Below are 24339 nucleotides of genomic sequence, written 5' to 3'. Positions count from 1 at the left end.
CATATTTTTCGGACTATAAGACACACCAGAGTATAAGACGCACCTTAGTTTTTGGGGAGGAAAATAAGAAAAAAACTGCTTGTGGGTGGATCGGCCTCCCGGGTAACCCCCAATCAGCTGTTCCCAGAGGTGAACTTTAACAACAGGTTCGTTGGTTGTGAGCTCTGCACCTTGCTTTTTTTCAGCCTCTGAAACCTCCGTTTGAGAGGCTTTTTTTCAGGTCTCAAAGGGAGGTTTCAGAGGCTGGGTGGGGCTACATTTGGACTATAAGACGCACCCAGATTTTCACCCTCTTTTTGGGGTAAAAAGGTGTGTCTTATACTCCGAAAAATACGGTAAATAAAGGCATTTGTGTCTTTTAGAGTAGCATGAAATATTGAGGTGTTCAAATGTTGCTGTTTACTCTTAGATATCTATGGAGCAAAGAGTGAATGTCGAATAATTCCAGAACTGATTAATGGAATACATAGAGTGCTTTTGCACATGAGTGGTGTGGTGACCTAGTGGTGAAGATGCTCGCCTCCCACTCAGAAGGTTGAAAGTTCAATCCTAGGTAACAGCAGATATTTCTCCCCGAGAGTGCAAAGAAAAATAACTGTTGTAAACTCCACACAGGCATCAGGAAGGGCATCTGGTCAGTAAATGCTCAGCTCCATCCAGTCGCCCTGACTCTACACGAATAGGGACTACAGTGTCATAAAAATAAAAAATAAAAATAAAGAGCTTTTATTTAAAAAAATAAAACCATTTATGAATAAAATATGTTCTTGCAATAACTCTTGGATATCACTAGCACTTAGAGTTATATACCGCTTCCTAGTGCTTTGTAATACTATCTAAGCGGTTTACTTAGCGGTTTACATATTGCTCCCAATCTGGGTCATTATCAATAACTCTCAGATATCATTTTCAAACTCTATTCTATCAGTCCATATATCTTAGTGCATTCCAATAATTTTCCAGTGGGCAGATAGTTTCAGATTATCCAATATAATGATTTTGCAAACCTTTAAACAGACTTAAAATATAAAATAAATTACCTTATTTTAGATCAGATTTGGATAAATTTAAACTATTCCTAACTGGTAACAAGCTATGAATGAAGAGTAAGCAACAAAGAAAAGCAGGATGTAACAGGGATGGACAGGGGAAAGAATTAATGCTGCATAGGTATAATTTTATTTAACGTTAAATTTGATCTGGTTATGTAGCCATTGATTGTCAGGTTATCCAAGCCATACTTAACTGACTTCCTAATCACTGTCATGAGGTACTTTGTCTACAGCATTCCCAGCATCTGTTAAGGAAGTTATGCAGTTGAAAAAGACGACAGTTAATCTGGCAAGACTTGTTTTTGACAAACCCAGTGACCACAAATGCTTCCAAGATATTTACAGAACCAACAGCTTTGTAATTTTATCCTAGAATCTTTCCAAGTATTAATAGAAAACTAAATAATCTTAATCCCCTGATTCTTCTTTTTTCCTATTTTTGAAATAAAAGACATTTGTGTGTCTCCCCCAAATACACCCATGAATTTCAAATGGAATGCTAGGGAGCATTTCCCTTGTTTGGTCACCCTGTGCCTTTTTGTTTGGAGAAATGCATTTTCTATATGTTTTATACAAACATTAAGAATAAACTGGGGATGCTTCTCTGCATTAACTGGCCTGGGTAAGTCCCTTCTGTACTTCCCTGATGCACAGATGATGATCTCAGGGCAAAGTTTAATGGAGAAGATGACGGGGCAGTAAGGATTTGGCTCCCAGGCCAAATCCAGTCATCATCTTCCTGGGGTATCTTATTGTTCTGTTCTTGTTCTGAGACTCTACAGCAGGGATGTCCAACCTTGGCAACTTTCAAGACCTGTGGACTTCAACTCCCAGAATTCCCCAGCCAGCGTGGGCATTTAATTCCATAAGTCTTAACATTGCCAAGGTTAGACGCTTCTGCTATACAGCTTTGAAGATCATTCTAAGTTTTGTACTCATAGCACTTCTGAGTTGTATATTATATATAGTATATTCTGAAATTACTTAAAGCAAGTTCCCTCAGTCTGGTGCCATACCAATCCACTGGTCCCATTTTTCAGCTTTGAAGCTGAAGGAGATCAATATGGTTTGGGACCCTGATCAAGCTCAGCTGGCTCATGAAGTCCTTTTTTCATTCTATAAAAATAGCCAGGAGGCTGGTAACTTTCTCACAGTGAATACTACCTTATGCTAAGTTTCAGTTTTCATTGCATGAGAGGCTGAGAGATATATATAGCCTGCCTGAACCGCTGAGAAAATAATAGTGGGAAACAGGCTGCTTTTTGTGATTGTTTAAAAACCTCATGTTGCATTGTCAACTTGCAAATTGCATCTGCTATCGGATAAAGCTTTTCGGCAGTGGGAGGGTGGGTGGGAAGACATTGCCTTTATTAGCTCATATGCTTTCTTAATCTACGTGATTTTATCTTGAAGAGCAAATAGAAATTTTAAAAAGTTCTAGACACCCGAATCAGTCACAATGTTTGTGTCATCTTTCTCACATCTCAGGAAGATATCCACACTCCGCAAGGGATGGTGTTAAGAAATTTTTGTGCATTGTTTTTTGGGCAGAATCGTCCCCTTTTCACAGCAGACATCATCTGTCTTACAGTTTAAAGATAACTATAATAAAACAGCAAGGCTGTATACATTTTGTCCCAGCTTGCTTTGAAGTTCACATGTTTTAGTTTGTGTGATTTCAGTAGTGACAGCTGAAACATGGTACCGTACCTCCAGGGACTACTTCTGTCTCATACTGCTGGCTTGTTCTTTTTCCATACCCTGCAAATAAAGCTGGTTTTGTGTAGCATACGAGAGAGCTTTATGTGGGATAGCAATTATTTATTGGCAGCTGTTGAAATAAAATGAGGCCTTCCTTGTTCATTAGGGCTGGCCCCACTTATATTTGTGATACAATTGTTTCCTTGTCTTGCTATTGACTCTAAGGGCATAACATTTGCTTACTGGCAAAACAAAACAGTGACTTAATAGTCATATGTATTCTTGAATATTTTTTATCAGCAAAAGGTTGTATCTCTGTATTTTTTTATTTGTATTTTTGTTTCTGTAAATGTATCTGTATTTTTTTATCATCACCCAGAATGGGTCAAATGAGGTATTTGTGTCCTGATGATCTCTCCCTGCTAAAATAGAAGTTTTTAGCTCTTGTCTATAGACTAACTGGTAGGAATTTCAGTGAATTCAGGAACCAGTGAAACAATTAAATCATGGGGTTAGGCCATGAGTTCCTGCATTGCTATATTTCTCCCTCTTCAATGACTCACAATCAGGATGAATTACACAAAATAAGATAACTTATACTAGGTTGCTAAATCAGTATAAATCTAGTCAATTTATACGGGTCACAGGGTTTGGAATTTCTTGGTGCAGAAGTTGAGGCTGAAAATTTCTGGCTCAAATAAATAATATTGAAAGTTAATCCAGATTGAGTTTGGTCACATAATCTATTAATATAATCCATTAAAAAAATTTCATTGTGTGAATGTGTATATAACACACAAAAATTTGGTGCAATAAATTATTCAGTTTAATTAATGCAAGAAGAATTATTCTAGAAAACATGAGTTGAAAAGGAGTTTGTTTTATGAAGACACAGGAATTTACTGAAAAACAAATGTAGCTCTTCTATCTTATTTTGCTCAAGTTTAGGATTCTTTTTTGGTCCGAGGCCTGCCCTCAATATTTGTGAGTACTTAAGCCTAGGATAAAAGCTAAGTTTGGTGTAAATGAATGTGATTAAATTTAATTTGATCCAATTAAATGAGATTAATCTGATTCTCTGTTTATATGACACCCTCCTTTCTTTCATTAAAAACTATTGGTAACCTTTGGAGCAGCTCTGAGGGAGGTTTAGGAGCTACAAATGATGTTTTCTTGCCTTAAGATAAGAACATGGGGGCTGCCTTGTCCATTCAGGCCAAATTCAGCTTCTGGCGTGATGTAAATCAGCCTTCCTCAAACGTAATACCATCAGGTGTTGCTTGAGAAGACTAGGAATAAAGAGTGGGAATTGTAATCCTAAAACCTTGGAAAGACTATTGTAACAGTTTGTTTTCATATCTGTTTCATAATTGTTTTTATCAGCTAAACAAACCTGCTAGTAGAAACCCTTGGTATATAATAATGAATTTCCCTGAACTGTTTCTGGCAGTATCTGATCTGTTTGCTGATATATTAATACAAGTAGTTCTCAATGTATGACCATAATTACAGTTGTAAGTCATGATGGTCGAGCCATCAGTTGACCACTCCTGATTTTACAACTTTTTCCAGCAGTGTTCACTAAACGTAAAGTGAACTCATAGTTCACTATGGAGGGTTTTTTTTTTTTTTGCTGAAAACAGGAAGTGAATGCCAATTTTCGGCAAAAACATAATATATCACAGTCATGTGACCATGAGATGCTGCAAACAGCTGTAAATGTGGCCCAATTGCCTAGCACCAAAAATGTGTCCACATGATCAGGGCAGTCATCCAAACTTCAAATCTGAGTTGTAAGTAGTTTTTTCAGGTCCATCAAAATTTCAAATGGTCATTAAACGATCAGTTCAGTGGTGGGTTGTTCCCAGTTCTGCCCGGTTCTAAAGAACTGGTAGTAAAACCGGTGGGAGGCTCCGCCCACCTGGCACGATGTCATCATTGGTGATCTGCGCATGCGCAGAAGAGCGTGCGATCCCGTTGCAAACGGTAGTAAAGGTAAGTGGAACCCACCCCTGGATCAGTTGTAAGTTGCTTTTAGCCTCTGATTAATAACTCCTTCAAAATTAAAGAATTAACCAAAATAAATCAGTTTTGATGCTTGCATTTAATTAGTTGCAAAAAAACAAACTACCAATATATAACCAAGTGATTAAAAACAGACAAAATGCTGTCTGGTTTTATAAGGGACACATTTTAATATATAATTTGAGAAAATATCTTTATTTGAAGGTGCTACATCAAATGGCAAAGTGTGGGCAAATACCTTTCCAACAATTTTAACAGCATAAACTGTACAAATGTACAGTAACTATCACCAGTATTTATAAAAGTAGTATTTGCTTAACTGGAAAACTGCAGTTCCATGCTAAAAGAGGATGATGGCAATTACATTCTAAAAGATATTTTTTTTAATTTTAATTTTATTTTATTATCAAATTTATATACCGCCTTTCTCCCGAAGGACTCAGGGCGGTGTACAGCCAAAGTAAAAAACATAGATACAAACATTAAAATACAGTTAAAAAAGATATATATGCGTTTGGCCCCATAATTAAAAGAACAATAACAAACCTATTAAAAACATTTTAAAAAGTGTTAAACCAGCCCGGCTTGCTGAAAAAGAAAGGTCTTCAGGGCAGGGCGGAAGGCACCGAGGTCATGAATTCTTCGTATCTCTGGGGGCAGTTGATTCCAGAGGGCAGGTGCCCCCACAGAGAAGGCCCTCCCCCTGGGTGCCACCAGTCTATATTGCTTGGCCGATGGCACCCTGAGGAGGCCCTCTCTGTGGGAGCGCACAGGTCGGTGGGAAGTCATTGGTAGCAGCAGGCAGTTTTGAAGATATCCAGGTCCTATGCCATGGAGCGCTTTAAAGATGATAACCAACACCTTGAAGCACACCCGGAAGACCACTGGGACCCAGTGCAGCTCACGCAGAAGAGGTGTTATGTGGGAGCGCTATGCAGCTCCCGTAACTACCCGCGCGGCCGCATTCTGGACCAGTTGGAGTCTCCGGGTGCTCTTCAAGGGGAGCCCCATGTAGAGAGCATTACCGTAATCCAGGCGAGAGGTGACGAGGGCGTGAATGACTGTGCACAAGGAATCCCGATCTAGGAAGGGCCGCAACTGGCGGATCAGGCGAACCTAATAAAAGGTCCCCCTGGCTACAGCCGTCAGATGTTCCTCCAAGGACAGCTGCATATCCAGGAGGATGCTCAAATTGTGAGCCCTCTCCGTGAGGGCCAAGGACTCGCCCCCAATAGTCAGTGATGGAATCAACTGACTATATCGGGATGCTGGAAACCACAGGCACTCAGTCTTGGATGGGTTGAGCCTGAGCCTGTTCCTCCCCATCCAGATCCGCACGGCCTCCAGGCACCGGGACATCACTTCAAAGGCATCATTGGGGTGGCCCAGGGTGGAGATGTACAGCTGGGTGTTGTCAGCGTACTGGTGGTACTTCACCCCGAAGCTACGGATGATCTCATCCAGCGGCTTCACATAGATGTTGAACAAAAGGGGCGAGAGAACAGACCCCTGAGGCACCCCACATATGAGGCGTCTCGAGGTTGACCTCTGCCCCCCTGCCAACACAAACTGCGACCGGAAGGTACGAGCTTAGAAAGGCTTTATGATCAATGATAAGCAACAAATAATTCTCTAGATTTTGTTTAACTAAAGCTTTTATATCCATATCCATGTTGAATGATGATGTTTGTTGCACTTCAAAGATAGCTCTTTACAGAACTCTTTACTTCAAATGTTTGTGCCTGAAATTTGTGCCCTATCCTTATCAAGAAAAAAATAAAATAATGCTCAAATCGATACATATCAACTATGAGGATAGTGATATTCCGTGTTTATGCTGGCTGAGCCCCAATTTATACATTTTTCTGATCAAAGAAAGCAGAGTGACAGATGTAGCAATAGTTGATGAAATAATTAGTTAAATACCATAAACTATTCAAATGCAGCCAAAACAAGACTGGTCAGGTAGAATTCACTGGCACAGTAACATTGGCAAGAACTTGTTTCCTTAGTTTATAACCCAATTCAGAATTTCTGCCAGACATACAGTATTCTGTTTATCCTTCATGCAACTTATAACTACTTTCTGTGTTATTTTTTTCCCCTCAGCATTGCTGTCATATGTTTTCCTGACACTTCATTCATCACTTGGGAAGTTCAAGCCAAGGGGGAAAATTGCCAGAGTTATAGTCACCCCTTTTCTCTATGTAGTTGTTGATCTTGGAATTCTTTGGTTGTTCCTTTACTGCTTTAGTGTATACTGGCAAAGTTGACCAAGTGCTGCTGGGAGAATTAAAACAGCCATATCTTTCAACATCTTTTGGAGCTAAGCTCAGGTCAGGATGCAAATTAAAACCCAAAGCAACTAATATAGAATATTAGGTTTCTACACTGAGTTTAGGACAGACCTTCCATGTATTTCATTTTAATGCTCGAGTGTCATGGAATATCAGGAAAATTCAGTCTCTAAAACCCTAACATCTTACTCCAACAACTTGAGAAAGAGTTTAGAAGTGCTAGTTTCTGCTTTGAATTAGAAATACTTTATTGTCATCTGAATCTCAGAACTGTACTTAATTTCATAGATAATTTGTTTCATAGGAGTGCATTCATTCATTCATTCATTCATTCATTCATTCATTCATTCATTCATTCTTTCAGATTTTCAGAAGCGTTTTGCCTTTCTTTCTTCCTAGGGGTAAGAGCAAGTGACTGGCCCAGAGTCACCTACAGGTAGTTCTTGACTTATTGAGCCCAAATTGTCTGTTGCTAAGTGAAAGATTGGTTAAGTGAGTTTTGTCCCATTTTACAACCTTTCTTGCCACAGTTGTTAAGCAAATCATTGCAGTTGTTAAGTTAATAATGTTGTTAAGTGAATCTGGCTTCCCCATTGATTTTGCTTGTCAGAAGATCACAAAATGTGATCTCATGACTCTTGGATTCTGCAACTCATAAAAATGAACCCAGTTGCCAAGCATCGAAATTTTGAACACATGACCAAGGGTATGCTGCAAATGTCATAAGTGTGAAAAACGGTCATAAGTCACTTTTTTCAGTGCTGTTGTAACTTTGACTAGTCACTAAATGAACTCTTGTAAGTTGAGAACTACCTATATTTGGCTTCAAATTTACAGTCTCCCATTGTCTAGCCCAGTGCCTTTAACATTTAATAGCTACAGAAAAATTGGGTCTTCGCTTGTTTTTATACTGTGATTAAAATGAAAGAGATTCTTCTAACTTTGTAGTGGTATCTCAGGAATATCATAAGCACAGAAGCCAGGAAGAAAGTTTCTTTATATCATTAATAACATCTATCCACAGTCAACCTTTTTTTAAATAATGGGTGCTAAAGAATAATAATGATGATGTGTACTTTTTCTTTAAGTACCTAAGTAACTATTCTAAGAATTGTTAAAGCACATATGAACAATAACAATGGAACATTGTTCTTCTAGCCTCCAACTTGTTGACAAGAGTTGGTTTAAATGATTAACTGGACAAATTTTGAACAGAATATTTCAGTACTCATTTCACCTTATCAAATCAGGTGATGTTTGAAGTTAGTTAATGAAAATACCATTTCAGCCTAACCCAAACTCCATAAAGAATAAAGAGTTAGTTGTATGGTATAAAGTCAGTCAATGGGTTCATTGTAATTGATTAGGGAAAACATTGGTTACTACCGTATTTTGTAACAGGTTTGTTTTTGACAAAGAGTTTCTACTCAACAGTAATTATTTTTTCAGAAATCTATTATGTTGTTATATGCCTCCTTAATATATAGAGATGGAAAAATTATTTCCTTGTTGAAAAAATGCAACCAATTTTTGCCTAGGTTTGAACTGGAATGCCCCAAAATAAAACTTTTTAGAACATTTTGATGCAATTTCACATCCCCCCAAAATTACAGAAATATGTCAATATTAACTACTGGTTTCCAAAAATGTGTATATTAAAGGAAATGGAAATACATGACTTTTTATGAAAGTTGGAATGTTTAACAGATTCCTAACAAGAATACAAAAATGTACTTATTGTCAAGAAAATTAGGAACTAAATAAAACTAATTGGCAAATTTATTGGACCACATTTCTCCTTTCACCTTTGAAGTGCCTTCATAGTCTTACTAGGACTCCTCATTTAGGAGGTGAGCAATTTGAGATGGAAAGACATGTGATTAGGATAAAAACCATTTGCAGACACAGAGCAGAGCACATACATGGTTTTAAATCTAATCTTTTAATGTTGAAGTCCTTTAGACTATTAAAAGGTTTCTCTAAGAATCTCAAAGAGATTATTTGCCTGTGCAAGGCATTTCCTGTCTTGTTAATTGCTTTGAAAAAGAAAGTTGATGTTCCCTGCAATTTGCAGGTGTTTGGAGTAACAGCTATAAGGTCCCAGTTGATAATTATATAACATGTAAATGAAGACATCCTTATGTGCATATTGAAAAAAAAATAATCCAATTTCATAGAGAAACCAGCTTCTTAAAGGAGACTCAATATCATGTTTGCGTTTCCGTTCTTAGAAGCTGGTTGTGAAAAAAAACATTTTAGCAAAGTAGTAAATGGCAGGTGGTAATAAATGAATAGATAAGACTGATATTGTTTAGAGCTGGTAACAAGGAAACTTTTGCAATATCTAGTGAGGGAGGGAACTTATTAATAATTCTTCTAGAAGAGTAGCTTAGGGATTCTTTAATGAAAAATGTTATAGGTTTCTGACTATATGGCTTATAAAGTCAGCTGAGCCCAATAAATAGTTTGAAAACTGATATTCTGAATATTTATTGTATATGTCTTTAACTGAAAAATGCAACGTATACCTCATAAGGTTACAGTGGTAAGTCATAGTAATTTACTGACAACCTCATAGTCCTAGTTCGTATATATTCCACTACATGCATTTTTGTTATGGCACGATGTCAAACTCGATCGTGTCATGGGCTGGATTGTGATGTTTTTTGCCTTTGCGGAGCTTGGGTGGGCGTGGCCTGTCTCTGGCCTGCGGGCCACCAGTTTGACAGGCCTGTGTTATAGGTTTTTCACCATATGTATTAAAATAGTTATCCTAGGTTGCCTGTATCAGCTTTCTCTAATCTGGTGCCTTCCTTGATTTATTATACCAAATTCTAAAATCCTCAGCACCCTGGGCGTTGGGGAAAAGATGGCCTCTGTTAAATCTCATTACATGAGTTGAAGCCCTCACACTGTGACTTTCCTTGCTTACAATCCATGTTTATTAGTGGTTATTTGGAAACCAATTATTGCTGCAGTGAGTTCTCCCAGGTACATACATGATCAGCGAAGCTGGGAAATTCTCTTTGGGAGTTCCAATCCTTGTGAAGAAATATGATCTCAATTGGCCTTACTTGCCTGGGGATGTTCTAGAATAGAAGTCACTTATGGAAAATGGGGCACATATCATCCCATGGCAAGAAGCCACTTGCTCTGAATTAAGTGAAGTAAGCTCTAGGTTCAGTTATGAGCAGGTTGTAGGCAGTTAGGGCTGGTACTAATGGCCTCTGTGTGCTGATTTCACTTTTGAATGAAAAAAATTCATTGATTGAGGAGCAGATCAATTATTGGACTAATAGCTCTTAAATAGCAAACCTATTAAATCACAAAGTTACAGATATTTTGAATTTTGGATTTTTTAAATATACTGATTTAAAGAAATAAGTCTTTGCCTATGACAGCATTCCATTTTTTCCAAGTGTATATTCAATTTTTTCCTAGCCTGATGTGGGATGAATAGAGCTATATAGACAATATTGTGCAGTGTGCTACAGAAAACCCACAGAATTAATTTAAAAAATAAACAGAAATATTTTTTATTCCTTGTGGTTTGGAAAGCGATGCCTGTAAACATGGAGACAATGCTTGAAGAAATACTAGAAGCCAGAAGAGTGATCAATTGGTATTTCCAGCTGATGGAGGTATTCTTTCAAGTGGGCAATACATTACTTATTCCTCTCACTGATTGTCAGCAATAGAAATTCGTTCTTTTCTGTCAATAATAATTCAACAGTTTCCTGGTTGGAGTATTTCTTTCATTTGCAGAGCACATACAAGATTACAAGATCACACTAAAATTTAACATTGACAGCTTGTTTGATTAAAACAATGACTCATTGAGCAAGTAACACTGAAAAAGCCATTTTTAAACTGAGAATATATAAGAAATGATTGGAAAATAAAAGTGCCAATATCACAGTGCTGTTATAGAAATTTAATTGAGTGATCTTGGTATTCTGGACCTTCTGGCCCCAAACTCTCAAATATGATATTGACAAAAATGGGGGAACAGAAAGGAGAGTGCTATCCAAATGATGAAGGGACTAAAGGAAAAACTGTAACTTTCTAGCCTACATAACCTAGAAAGAGGCAAGCAATAGTGCGCATACTATAAAGCAGGGGTGTCAAATTCGCGGCCCACGGGCCAGATGCATCACACGCTGGCCACGCCCACCCCTGGTTAGCAAAGGGGGGGGGAATTGCAATACGTCACGTGACGACTACATGTCATCGCGAGTTTGACACCCCTGCCATAGAGAATTTTTTTTTACAGACGTTTTTCCTTCTCTTTTACTAGAATCTGAGATTACTGGTAGTCCTTAACTTACAACCACAACTGAGCCCAAAATTACTAAGTAAGACAGTTCTTAAGTGAGTTTTACCCCATTTGAGGACCTTTCTTGCCGCATTTGTTACGTGAATCACTGCAGTTGTTAAGTTAGTAACACTGTTGTTAAGTGAATCTGGCTTCTCCATTGACTTTGCTTGTCAGAAGGTCGCAAAAGGTTATCACATGATCCTGGGACACTGCAACTGTCATAAATACATGCCAGTTGCCAAGTATCCTGAATTTTGATCACATGACCACGGCGATGCTGCAACAATTGTAAGTGTATTGTAAGTGTAACTGTCATAAATTTATTTTATTTATTTTATTTTATATCCAATTTATATACCACCCTTCTCCCTGAGGACTCAGGGCGGTGTACAGCCAAATAAAAACATAAATTACAAACATTAAAATAGTATTAAAAGGATATATATAAATTTGGCCCCGTAATTTAAAAACAATAACAAACCAATTTAAAACATTTTAAAAAGTTAAGCCAGCCCGGCTTGCTGAAAAAAGAAGGTTTTAAGGGCACAGCGGAAGGCACCGAGGTCTTGGATTCTCCTTATCTCTGGGGGCAGTTGGTTCCAGAGGGTGTGTGCCCCCACAGAGAAGGCCCTCCCCCTGGGGGTCACCAGCCTACATTGTTTAGCTGATGGCACCCCGAGGAGGCCCTCTCTGTGGGAGCGCACAGGTCGATGGGAGGCCGTCGGTAGCAGCAGGCGGTCTCGAAGATATCTAGGTCCTATGCCATGGAGATCTTTAAAGATGATAACCAACACCTTGAAGCATACCCGGAAGACCACTGGAAGCCAGTGCAGCTCACGCAGGAGAGGTGTTGTATGGGAGCGCCATGCAGCCCCTGTAACTACCCGCGCGGCTGCATTCTGGACCAGTTGGAGCCTCCGGGTGCCCCTCAAGGGGAGCCCCATGTAGAGAGCGTTGCAGTAGTCCAGGTGAGAGGTGACGAGGGCATGAGTGACTGTGCGCTGAATCACTTTTTTCAGTGCCTTGTAACTTCAAACAGTCACTGAACAAATGGTTGTGTCAACGACTACCTGAATGTGGTGAAACTGCATGGAGACAGGGAAAAAAAGAGATTCACAGATGAAAAGAAGTGTTTCTTCATGCAGCAGGCATATAAACAAATTTACTATTTCGAAGTTCTAATAATGACAGCCATCATAATCAGCATTAAGGGGGGAATAAGCCGTTTTATGGAAAATAAGGCTAATTACTGGGTCTAAATTATTGTGGATTTCTTTTTACATTGAAGGGAGAATGCCTCTTTATATCAGTTGTTTAGTGAAGTGATTGTGAGGATGCTATTGTGTCCATGTTCTTGTTGTGAACTTCTTGTAGGTGTTTGGCTAATCATTATGGCATAGTCTGTTGATCTGATTCAATGTGATGATTTTTATCTTTTTAAAAGTTTGAATAAAACAATCCAAGTAACCCTACCTGTTTTCCCTTGAATGTTGTATAAAGGGAAGATATCCTTCCTTGTACTCAGAAAAGCAACGTTTATTTTGGTGTTGAATTTCTTGAGCATATTTGATTTTAATCTGGGCATTCAATTGAAAGTTTGGCTATAGACCCAACATTTTAAGTCTCCTGGTGAGATAGCCCTTCAGTCAAAAGCCCTTTCAAAATCCTGGTTTCAGAATACTAAAAAAAATAAAATACATGCTGAAACAAAGCTACTGTACATAAACAATCCCCCACTCCCCAAAACCAAGGTTTTTAAAAATAACATTCCCAGCCTTTTCAAACTAATGACATAAGGAGATGCCAAGGTAAGGCTTGTATTGGCATGACAAGGCATGTTTGCAGAATCTTAGTCCTGTGTATGCTGATAAGCTAAACCTTTTTTTCTCAGGGCCAACATATAATGCTTATTCACAAGTAGTCAGCTGAGAATGAAATTAGCTCTGGAATTTAAGGAATGCTGGGCCAAGCAAACAGGCCGTGGAATCTAGATCTTTGTGTAGAGACTCATTTTGATAGATGATGTGTCAACACTTTTTCTCCCCTCTTACACTGAGGTATTTTTCTCTGCATCTGTCTATATCAAGATTAGCTAACCTATGGTGGCAGATACCAGGCTGCAGCTAGAATATCTGTCCGCCAGTTTCCCTGTCCTTCCGTCACATTTATCCTCTGTTTGGATGAAATGATTCTGCTACCTGTCCCTGGCAACGCCCCCTGTGCCAACTAATGGATATGGAAAATTCATGACATCAGATTGTAAAGTATGGAAAGCTACAGGTAATCCTCGACTTACGACTACAGTTAAGCCCACGATTTCTGTTGCTAAGTGAGAGAGTTGTTCGGTGAGTTTGGCCCCATTGTACGACCTTTCTTGCCACACCTGTTAAGTGAATCACTGAAGTTGTTAAGTTAGTAATGTCAGGGTTCCAACTTGGGAGCAGGTCAGGAAAGCTTCACAAGTTGACAAGTAACATGGTTGTTAAATGTATCTGGTTTCTGCGTTGACTTTGCTTCTCAGAATAGCAATAGCAATAGCAATAACCCCCAACTGCCTGGTGACAACAATCAGAGAAGCCATTTGATGGGTTCCATATCACTGTGGGTTCCATTGGCAGAACCATGTTTTCAAGGCCTTATGAAAGAGTATCAGTGTGGGGCCAATCTTATCTCTGCAGGGATGATATTCCACAGGGAGGGAGCCACCATAGACAAGCGACTATAGTCCTTCTTCTTGGTCCTGCTAGATGGATTGCCTTAGAAGAGGGAACCCATAGCATACCCTGTCTTCCCACTCTGGTAGGACACACAGATATAACATTAGCAATAGCACTTAGATTTATATACAGCTTCACAGTGCTTTATAGCTGTCTCTAAGCGGTTTACAGAGTCAGCATATTGCCCCCATTAATCTGGGTCCTCATTTTACTGACCTCAGAAGGATGGAAGGCTGAGTCAACCTTGAACCTGGAGATCTGCCAAACTGCTGGCAGCCAGTGATCAGCAGAAGTAGCCTGCAGTACTGCACTCTAACCATTGCGCCACCGCGACTCATATAAGGTTGCAAAAGGGGAATCACATGACCCCGAGATACTGTAACCATCATAAATATGAACCAGTTGCCAAGGATCCAAATGTTGATCATGTGATCCTGAGGATGTTACAATGTTGTAAATGTGAAAAACAGTCATAACTCCCTTTTTTCAGTACCGTTGTAACTTTGAACGGTTACTAAATGAACGGTTGTAAGTCGAGGATTGCCTGTGTTACTCATTCTAATAGTTCTTTACTCCTTTAAGTTCCAATATCTGGGGTCACTTAATGAACAGAAAGTGTCCGCTTCTACTTCATGGGAAATAAGACTTAATAATCACAGGATAATCCTGTTTTTATATACTAGGAGGATCAAAGTGTAACCATAACTTCCTTTTGGGAGCCTTTGTTCTTGCTATCCAATAACCGATTTTCCATTTGTGTTGAATCCAGAGAGGATCAGTAATAATGGAAGCTTCGCTATTTCCCATGACAGTATAAGATAAGCACATGGAGAAGGAGGAACATTAAAGTTGCAGTGAAAAAGCAGCAACAGATTTAAGGGGTTGCTATAGACGAGGTTGGCATGCACATAATTGGACAAAACTGGGCACAGTTTGGAATATACTACCATGTTTCCCCAAAAATAAGACCCTGTCTTATGTTTTTTTGAACCCTGAAATAAGCGCTTGGCCTTATTGCCATGCGCTCAAAAGCCCGATTGGGCTTATTATCAGGGGATGTCTTATTTTGGGGGAAACAGGGTATCAGGAGCCTTATCATGAAATTATGGATGAAGTAATTACATAATAAATAGATAAAATAGCTCTGATTTAGAACGTTTAAGTGTAAGCATTTGTGCATAGAACGTGCAACTTCACCTTTAGAGATTTGGTAGGGTTGAAAGTTCTATATTTATATTGTTATTACTTTAAAATCAGATTGAATAAGCTCTATTTTATACCCCTTTATATGCTAATAGCAATATATTTATATAATTTCTTATAAAATGTTGATTGTTAGGTGTCTATTAGTTTTATTGTCTTTTGTATCTCCACATTGGGAGCTTTTTCATCAATCAGAAAATAAGTAAATTATGGATATGGACTTCATTAACAGAAATAAGAGTAAAGCTTTCTACTCATAACTAAAAATAAACAAATCTAGAGTTACCCGTTTGGTTTTCTTTCCTTGCATTGCACATATTAAAGATCGTACCTTATCTTCATAGCTCATTCTCACCTTCTCTTTTATCTGAGCCATGTTGATCTCTGCCCTGGCTCTAAAAATGCTTCTAGCTTTGATCTTCCATCTGTTTCAGTTGCAGCTATCTTTGTGTTTTTTTCCATAAGATTATATAAGGGCAAAGCTTATTGTAGTTATCCACAAAACTCCCAATTCTCAAGCCAAATAATTTGGTTAAAAATCTATGGAAACATTTTAAAGTTAATCATTTGGTATCTTGGTATACTGCAGATTTTTCCAAATTTTTTTTGTTTATTTGTTTGTTCATTCGTTCAATTTCTATAGCTGCCCAATTCAACCAAGCGATTCTAGATGGCTTATATAGTGATTTCTATATCAGATAAGCACATATAAGAGCCATAGCGATCCAACCAGATCACTTCATGATTCCTCCAAAAATCTACTACAAGTACCCCTCAACTTACAACAATTTGTTTAGTGACCGTTCAAAGTTACAACAGCCCTGAAAAAAGTGACTTATGACCCTTTTTCACACTTACGACCATTGCAGCATCCCTATGGTCACGCATGATCAATATTCAGATGCTTGGCAACTCATAATTATGACGGTTACAGTGTCCCAGGGTCATGTGATCCCCTTTTGCGACCTTCTGACAACCAAAGTCAATGGGGGAAGCCAGATTCATTCACTGAACAACCATGTTACTAATTTAATAACTGCAGAGATCCACTTAACAATTGTGGCAGGAAAGGTTATAAAATGGGTCAAAACTCACTTAATAACGGTCTCGCTTAGCAATAGAAATGTTGGGATCAATTGTGGTCGTAAGTCAAGGACTACTTGTATCTTGATTTTTCATTTTATGAACTGTAACAAGCTACTTTAGGGTGCCTACTCAATGATGAAATCCAATTTTAAGGAATCTTAACAAGAACATGTTCTGTGGATTTGAGAGAAGCATTCAAAGCATCTTGTGTTATGATTTCAATAGGTGAAACCAAGTGCCTTGTCAGGTTTTGCACCTGCCTTATCCAGATGCTGTGGAGTTGAATAGCTTCGGCACAGATAAATTTCCCTCTATTTTCTGCCTCTTGTTACACTGAAGGAGCATACAGTATGACACATCAAAGACCGTATGTTGTTATCCCCATATCTTAAATCAGTATAGAATGTCTCTTGCCTGGAGTATCGCTTCATCTTTTTCTAATCCCTTGTAACATTATTGTTGATTCCTTATTTCAAGAAAGGGGAAAATTTCAGATTTGGGGGGGAATAGTTTTATTTTTTTTAATAAGTTCTAGAAGATCTAACAAGTGCAAAAGACATGCATGCTGAACTAAAGATCTTAAAGCTCAGAATTTTTATTGTTATTTTTTTTGAGAATCAGAATTCGAAATGTTCCACTCCTGATCTCTCTTGTCCCTGAAACACATTGTGATGATACGGTAGAAAACGGGTATCACTGCAATTGTTTAATCAGTTTGGAAGCAGGAATCCTTATTGACAGAGTTATCCAGGATCTAGTAAAGCATGCATCAGTTTGGGTTTCTGATCAGTCCAGTCCTCATTTCCATTCCCTTTTCACAAGCTGAGACACATCTTGTTCCCCATGTCATTATGTGAATGACTTTATTTAAAGGCAGTCTTTTATTGCGGCAATAAATTCATTAAAAGGGAAGCTGTGCTCCAACTCTCTGCAACTAGGAACCCCGTTTGCTCCATCTTGTTGCTAGATTTCCAACCAACTTTTTATAGTGTGGAACAATGGATGGAGGAAGAAGAGCTAGATGTTGGTTCACATCAATGCAGGGAAGTTATTTTGCAAGACGGCTTTTAAAAGGGAGATTAAGGTGGGTAGCGGCTGCACAGGCTGTTCCCAGAGCACTTTTTTTCAGACGTTGCATGACCTTGAAACAATAGAGTTACAATGGGAACTACTGTTTGGTACCTGACTTGGTATCTCTCCTCTTTGGAGATGTGTTTTTTTTTTTTTTTTTGCAGAAGATCTGTTCCCATAGCTTCACATTTACTCAGTGCCTACCCAAAAAATCAGTAAACCTGCCCTGCCCTCTCCTAATATTTGATAATTACAATAAAACCACAAGCTGTTTGAACTTGTGTCTGGGAACTGGCCTTGAGCTTAGCACCCCAGGAATGGGCAAATCATCTGCTTGTCACTTGAATTTTGCAAACGGGTGCAGAATTCAGCAGGATATTATCTTTTGTCTCTATGAACTTTGGAACATCACCTCAGGCTTCTCGGGATAAAACTGGCAAGCCGGTGGATTGCAGTTTAAGGCAGTGCTGTGTTTGATTTCAAAAATCTCCAGCAGAAGATCTCCAGCAGAAGAAAATCTCCCCTCTCATCTAGTCACAGCAACTATACAATAGTTCAGGCTAACCAATTAATTAGTTAGGTCTCTTTCCTTGCAAACGATGAATGTTTTAGAAAGGTGTTTGGTGCTCCTGAATTTTATTTATCATAAGATGAGACGAAGGAAGGCTGCCCTACAAAATTTTGGACCCTAATCAACAGAACCCTTGTTCTGCAATTGAAAAAACTGAAAAGATCCCTTTCAGTGCGAGATAGTATACACCTTTAATCCTGGCACACAAGAGAACAGGTGTTGACACAATTGCTTCTGAGCAGAGAGGAGTGAAAAGTGCCATTCGGAGAGCTAAACCACTTCATTTGCAGCACTGTTTGCAAACGGAATGTTTTTTGGTAGTTACCAGGTAACTGGAAACCAAAGTACCTTGTCAGAGGCTGGGACCTCATGATTAACAAATGCTTCCTCTGCTAATAAGCTTACATCTGCAACAAAGTCATAATGCCTTCCTCCCAACAGAGCCATCCTTTCCCCCAAATTCAGTGTGGGCAAACTTGGTTTGTGGATTTCAAGGATGGGGAAGGAAGCTTGCAAATGTGATCTTTCTGATTTGTAAATCTATAAACAGGGCAAGACTTTTTTGTGGGGGGGAAACCAGAATGACAGTGATTCAGAAGTAGAAATCTGTGACCCTGTTATCTTCTCAGTGCATGAATTTAATCCATACCCCTGGATGGTTTCTAATGGAGTGGTTCTAAGCCTTTCTTATAAATTGAGCTAAATTATCTCTCTGGCTGCTTGCAGGTCAAAAAAGGAAAAGCAAAGGAAAGTAAGAAAGCAGTGCTGACCTATGGTTTTATTTTAATCCATGTTTTTAAAATAATTACCTATCTCTTTGCAAACAGAAGAGTAAATCTCCGGTCTTTTGGATCTAAAATATTTCATGTCAGCCCCTGCCTAGCCTCGGTTTAAGTTCTTGAATATTTCTGGAGGCTGACAGAAAGGCAGAACATGCAACTTGATCATGTTCTTCCTCCTCTGAAGTTCAGATCTAGTTCCTGTGTTTGGGAGATGGGAAATCTAGACCTATCCTATGACCTAAAGATTGCACTCTTAAGAATCATGCAATAAAATGTTTTCACTGAAATCTAGAATTAGGCTTTATACTTTGATTGTGTATACTCCCTGCAGTAGTTGTGTATACTGCCTGCAGTAGTTCAGGCTTTATACTAGTATAAAGCCTGAACTACTACTGCAGGGAGTACACACAATCAATTTTAATCAAGTCTGCTAAAAATTCAGTAAAATGTAATTAACATCTCTAACTGTTCATCTTCTTGGGATAGGGCTGGTTTCTTGGCAGCACTCATGCTTTGTACATATTTCTTTATGGCAGTGACTAAAAAAATCTTATTTAAGCTTTGGAAAGTCATCCTAAAATGATAAGATGACGATGCAGTAGAAGAAATAATAGAATTCTAAAAGGGAAAGACTCATGTTCGTGTATGGATTGATGTCCATTCAGTTGTCTGCTTTCTTTTATCTTTTTGCAGAACTGTCAAACTTTCAACAGTCTTAGCACCACAGTCGATGACTACCCTCAGCAGAACCAGTTCTCCCTTGGCACCAGCAGCAATAACTCATGGGCCACCAACGTGGACGTCATGCCTGGCAGGACACCAGCCTGCACCCCTGTGCCAGAGCCTCATTCAAATTCAGAAGAACATCATGCTAACCAGGAAGAAGATTTCTCCTATGAAGACTCAGATTTCTGTGCTACAGAAGATGAGAATAGTAGGAAAGAAGTTGAACACTCCTCATGGAGGAACAGTGGGACCGGTGGGGATAACATCTTTCAGTTGGGTGGTGAATTAGATATTGAGCAAATAGAAAACAACTGAGAGCACTAAGGGGGAAGGATCTGCCTGCACCAAGGCTTTTAGCAGTGGCAAACTCACACGTTAATGCAAACCAGAGGAGAAAAATCCACATTTTCCCTCTCCTTGGCAGGTGAACCAGTACAAAAAGCTTTGCCAAAATTTGTTTAGCTTTTTTGGGGACTTATTAGAACTACTGTAGCTCTTCATAGGGAAAACTTACAATGTAACATCAAGATATTTAAAAGAAAAAGAAAGCTCTGTGGATGTATCAAAACTTGAAAGGAAAGACCAAAAACTCCTGGTCGTTGTTTTTTTTTTTCAAAGTAGGCTAATTTGCCGCCTAGAAAGTCAGCAGGTCCATCTCCTGAAGGGAATGGCATTTGGTAATATAAATAAGCTTTTTTTTTTTTTTTTTTTTTTGCTGTTGGCTGATATAAATTGCACCTCGGCTATCCTTATCAAAGGAGCAAAAAGTGGAGATTAGCATTATTATTTGAATTCATTTTCTGTTGTTGTTTTTAGATCACCTATTAATAGATCTTACAAAATCTCACAAATCAAATTTCTCATAATATATGTAAATTCCCAGAATCACAGTTTGTTATGGTCTACTAAACACACAGATAGACAGACGTACATAGACATACACATACCAATAACATTATGAAAAGAAAGCACAATGGATTTTTATTCATATCAGTAAAAGAGATCTGTGCTTATTAAGAGGCCTCCTTATCCAAATCAAACATACAGGTATGTGCTCTTACTCATCTTCACCTGCACCAGATTTAATGGGTTTGATGCACGCTTGGATGCATGACCTCTCGTTCATGGTTGCTATTAATTTACCGGTAAGAAGAGGACAGAGGCTTTTTCTAGAGAAATAAAATATTGAGAAAATTTTTGCACTCTTGATATTTTAGTGAAATTTCAAGGAATAATGAAATTAAACTGGTGATACTATAATCTGTAATGGTATATGATTTAATATGGGAGAGATATATAATTTAGTAGTTGGCATCTGAAAAGGGATCATGGCTCTTATCTGATGTGAAGTCTCTTAAACCTGCATTTTGTACCATTTGTCGTACATTCATCAGTAGAAAAAATTAAAGATAAATCTTGTTTTTCAGTCATTACTCAGTATTTAGGTATTTTCATCAAGTGAAAAGATGAAAATAATATAGAGTATACAGTAATGTGTTACTTCTATCTTCAGTGAACAACAGTAGCCCAATAGTTGAGCACGCATGGCACTGTTGAGTGGTCTGTGTCAGATTACGTATGACACTTTCTGCCACTGCTACTACAGGAGATGAATATAAAGAAAAAGAAAGTACATCCAACAAAAACCCACTTCCCTGTTTCCTTAATTTGCTGTAGAAGAAATTAAACCTAGTGCAAAATACAGGCAACCAAATCTTGAAGAGTGTATTATTATTGTCAAAAAAGAAGATTATTCAGCATTTCCATTATGTCACATCAGGCACTGCTGTATATGAGCACTGGGAAGCCTAGCTGTAGATTCTAAAAGATACCTCCACTAGCTTCCTTATATTCCCCTTCCTTTTTAATAACCCCAAAAAGTCTTGATCAATGTTTCTCCACCTCAGTAATTTTAAGAAGTGTGGTCTTTGCCTCCCAGACTTTCCCATCCAGTATGCTGAGATTGAAGTCCATGTATCTTCAAGTTGCTGAGGTTGAGAAATCCTCGTCTGGCGGATTATCTCTGTTTTATTTTGGGCTTGGTTTGCCTTGCTTTTATGATGGTTTAATGTTTCACTGCAGAAGCAGTTTACACGGCCTGGCTTATGATAGTTACATTAAGTCTTGTGAGAAAGATGTCATCACTCATTTCCTGTTGTGGTATTTATAGAGTTTCTCACCCTTTCATTTTATACCCACACTGATTTTGCTGGTCTCATTCTCAGCTTTCAGTTCTGCAACATATTAAATTGTATTACATATAGCATCCCCAAATTCACTAACCATTTTAGCATACATCTTCCAAAGATGGGGCAAATAATCAAGCAGAACCAGGGTTCTGTCTTCTAAACACTGGAAATTCTGCTCAGCCACAGCTTCGGATTCTGTTTTTTCAAAGTACATCTAGTTAATTTCTAGAAACAAATGAATGTGCACAGGTATGTGTGTGTGTATGTGTGTGGCTTTTGTAAAATAAGTCTTGATATTCAGGAGACTAAACTTGGTGCTCAGCATAAAGCCCAGGAAACCATAGCCATGATTAGTGAATGTTCACACAAATGTGACAGAAATGTACTCGTCTAAACTTGGTGCAGTTTTGACTTGATTGTCAAGATATCTAAAGTAACAGAAGATTTTATTCAGTTGTAACACCAAGCCATGCTTTAGTAACAGGCAAACAGGTCTTCATTGTCAAAGCGTGCAAATCTAAATTGCCAAAAATAGTGTTTGTATTTCTCTTCTAAAATAAGATTATAATCCATTATCAGCCTGTCACTTACAATTGTTATTTGGTTGGCGAGCACAAATCATAGTTTGCAGATTATGAAACAATGGTGCATTATTTATTTTGAAGAAGAATGGAATTCAGTTTTCCTTATGAATTGAGTGATTCTTGCATTTTATATTTCATTCTAAGGAAACTTGATCATATAGCTATGTAAACAGGGACAGATGGATCACAATAGGTAATAAGAGCTTTAGACTAACGATTCAGTGCTCTGCTTTACTTTCCATTATATTGCTGGAACATGTGTTTAACCACCATGTTGTTCAATACATATTTTAAAATAGCCTTTCTCACTTTAGTATCCTCTAATTGTGATTATAATTCCCTGAATTCACAGTAGTTTAAGCTATGTGGGTGGCAGAGACTTGGGGTTTTGCTATAACAAAACTAATACAAAATGCTGTTTGAGATTCTAATATTCACTTGACACTCCAATAGTTTCCCTTCCACCTCTTAACTCCTTATGTTGGGCAACCAACAATGATAATTTAGCACATAATGACGCAACCAAGTTATTCAGTTATAAATGAAATCCAGTCCTTTCTTTATGAAAGGAAAAACAAGAGATTATTTCTTAAAAATGGTATCCTATTTTTAACTTTTCCCGTAATGGCATTAATGCGTATGGCACCTAAATCACAGAAGATCTCATCTAAGATAAAGCTTTACAATTGCTCATTTAAACTTTCACATAGGCTTTATTTCTTCACATGTTCATTTTTATTATTTTCTGTTTGAAGCTTATGTGACATATAAGCCATATGTGTATGTGTTTATGCGCATACAGATACGCAAGTGAAAATAAAAATAGTATTAAGCTGGAATATCTATTTACATTTTGGTGCCATGGAATAATTTGGTGGTCTTTATGAAAAGACTCAGTTTTCATGCTTGCAAAATCTGTCGATTTGCAACCCAAGTTAACATACATTACTTGTTTTCAGAAACATAGAAAAGTTATAAGGGGCAAGTTTTCATAGATTTGAGTTGGAATTAGGTTTTGTTTTGTTTTTATAATTTGGTCTGAATTAATTAGTTTTAGATCTCACTGTGGGTTATCAGGATCATGACAGATCTGGAAATCTTCCTTCTGTATCTCTCTTGTAAAACCTCTTACTGCTTTTGACCCTTCCCTTCCAATTTTACCAGGTAATGGTAGTGGCTGTAATTATGTAGCAATGTTATTATGAACACTGAATGTTAGGAGCTCTGAGAAAATCTCTTATCTTGGCAATAGTATCAATTCCACTGCTCCAGGTACATTGCGCTCACGTAAATGTGTCTGGCTTCATCATGGGCACTGAGCTCCTAAAAATTGTACTTATACCAACATTCTGTAATTCCTGTAGGTTTTGGTTTTTTCACAAAAACCATATTCCAGTCCTTCCACCAGTTTTTGGTGTAAAGATAAAACAGTGGCTGATGTGTATGTGTCTAAGACTCTAGCTGACTCTAAGACAAATCCCAGCTTTTAATTGATATTGATCATCTGAATGTTAAGAATACCATTTTTTTCCCAAGGCAAAATTATCCACTTTCAGACTTCAGCTCCATTAGTAGTGTGCTAAAGAAATGTTAAAATTTAAATGCATCTTTATGCAATTTTCTTTAAGCTAAAGAAAGCTTAATCCTTCCTGATCAAAAGAAAGCTTATAAGGCAGGGGTGTCATACTCATGGCGTCATGTTGTCGTCACATGACATATCGTGACTTTTCCCCCTTCACTAAAGTGAGGGTGGGCGTAGCCAGCGTGTGATGCATCTGGCCTGTGGGCCACGAGTTTGACACCCCTTTTATAAGGGACACAGGAGTAAGATGCTTGGCAATTACACACACCGAAAAGCGATTTTGTTTTGCTCTGCTACTGAAGTATTAAGATAGTTTGGTGTTCTGCTTTAGAGACAGGGACTTCTGCAGCCTGAACACAAAGCTATTGCTGCTGCCCTTCGCAACACCATCTAAGGAATCACATTTTCTTTTTGAGAATTTCTTCCTACCTGGAA

General features: G+C 38.2%; 1 protein-coding gene across 5 annotated transcripts in view; it reads left to right on the top strand.

Moving 5' to 3' along the window:
• FAM53B (family with sequence similarity 53 member B) overlaps nt 1-24339 on the top strand; it is a 128423-nt gene that overhangs the window by 95963 nt on the left and 8121 nt on the right. For 4 of the 5 annotated variants that reach the window (XM_060682875.2, XM_034436409.3, XM_087871592.1 and 1 more), the window contains one exon: nt 19517-20977. The exons of the other annotated variant lie outside the window; for it this stretch is intronic. In XM_060682875.2, coding sequence (XP_060538858.2) covers nt 19517-19864 — 348 coding nt within the window. In that variant the 3' untranslated portion in view covers nt 19865-20977. Of the gene's footprint in view, nt 1-19516; nt 20978-24339 lie in introns of those variants that run through there. 5 annotated transcript variants of the gene reach the window in all.

This window comes from Pantherophis guttatus, chromosome 6, assembly GCF_059756535.1.
Source record: "Pantherophis guttatus breed Tessera chromosome 6, ASM5975653v1, whole genome shotgun sequence".
Classification (NCBI taxonomy): Eukaryota; Metazoa; Chordata; class Lepidosauria; order Squamata; family Colubridae; genus Pantherophis; species Pantherophis guttatus.
This window is presented reverse-complemented; position numbering and strand designations above follow the sequence as displayed.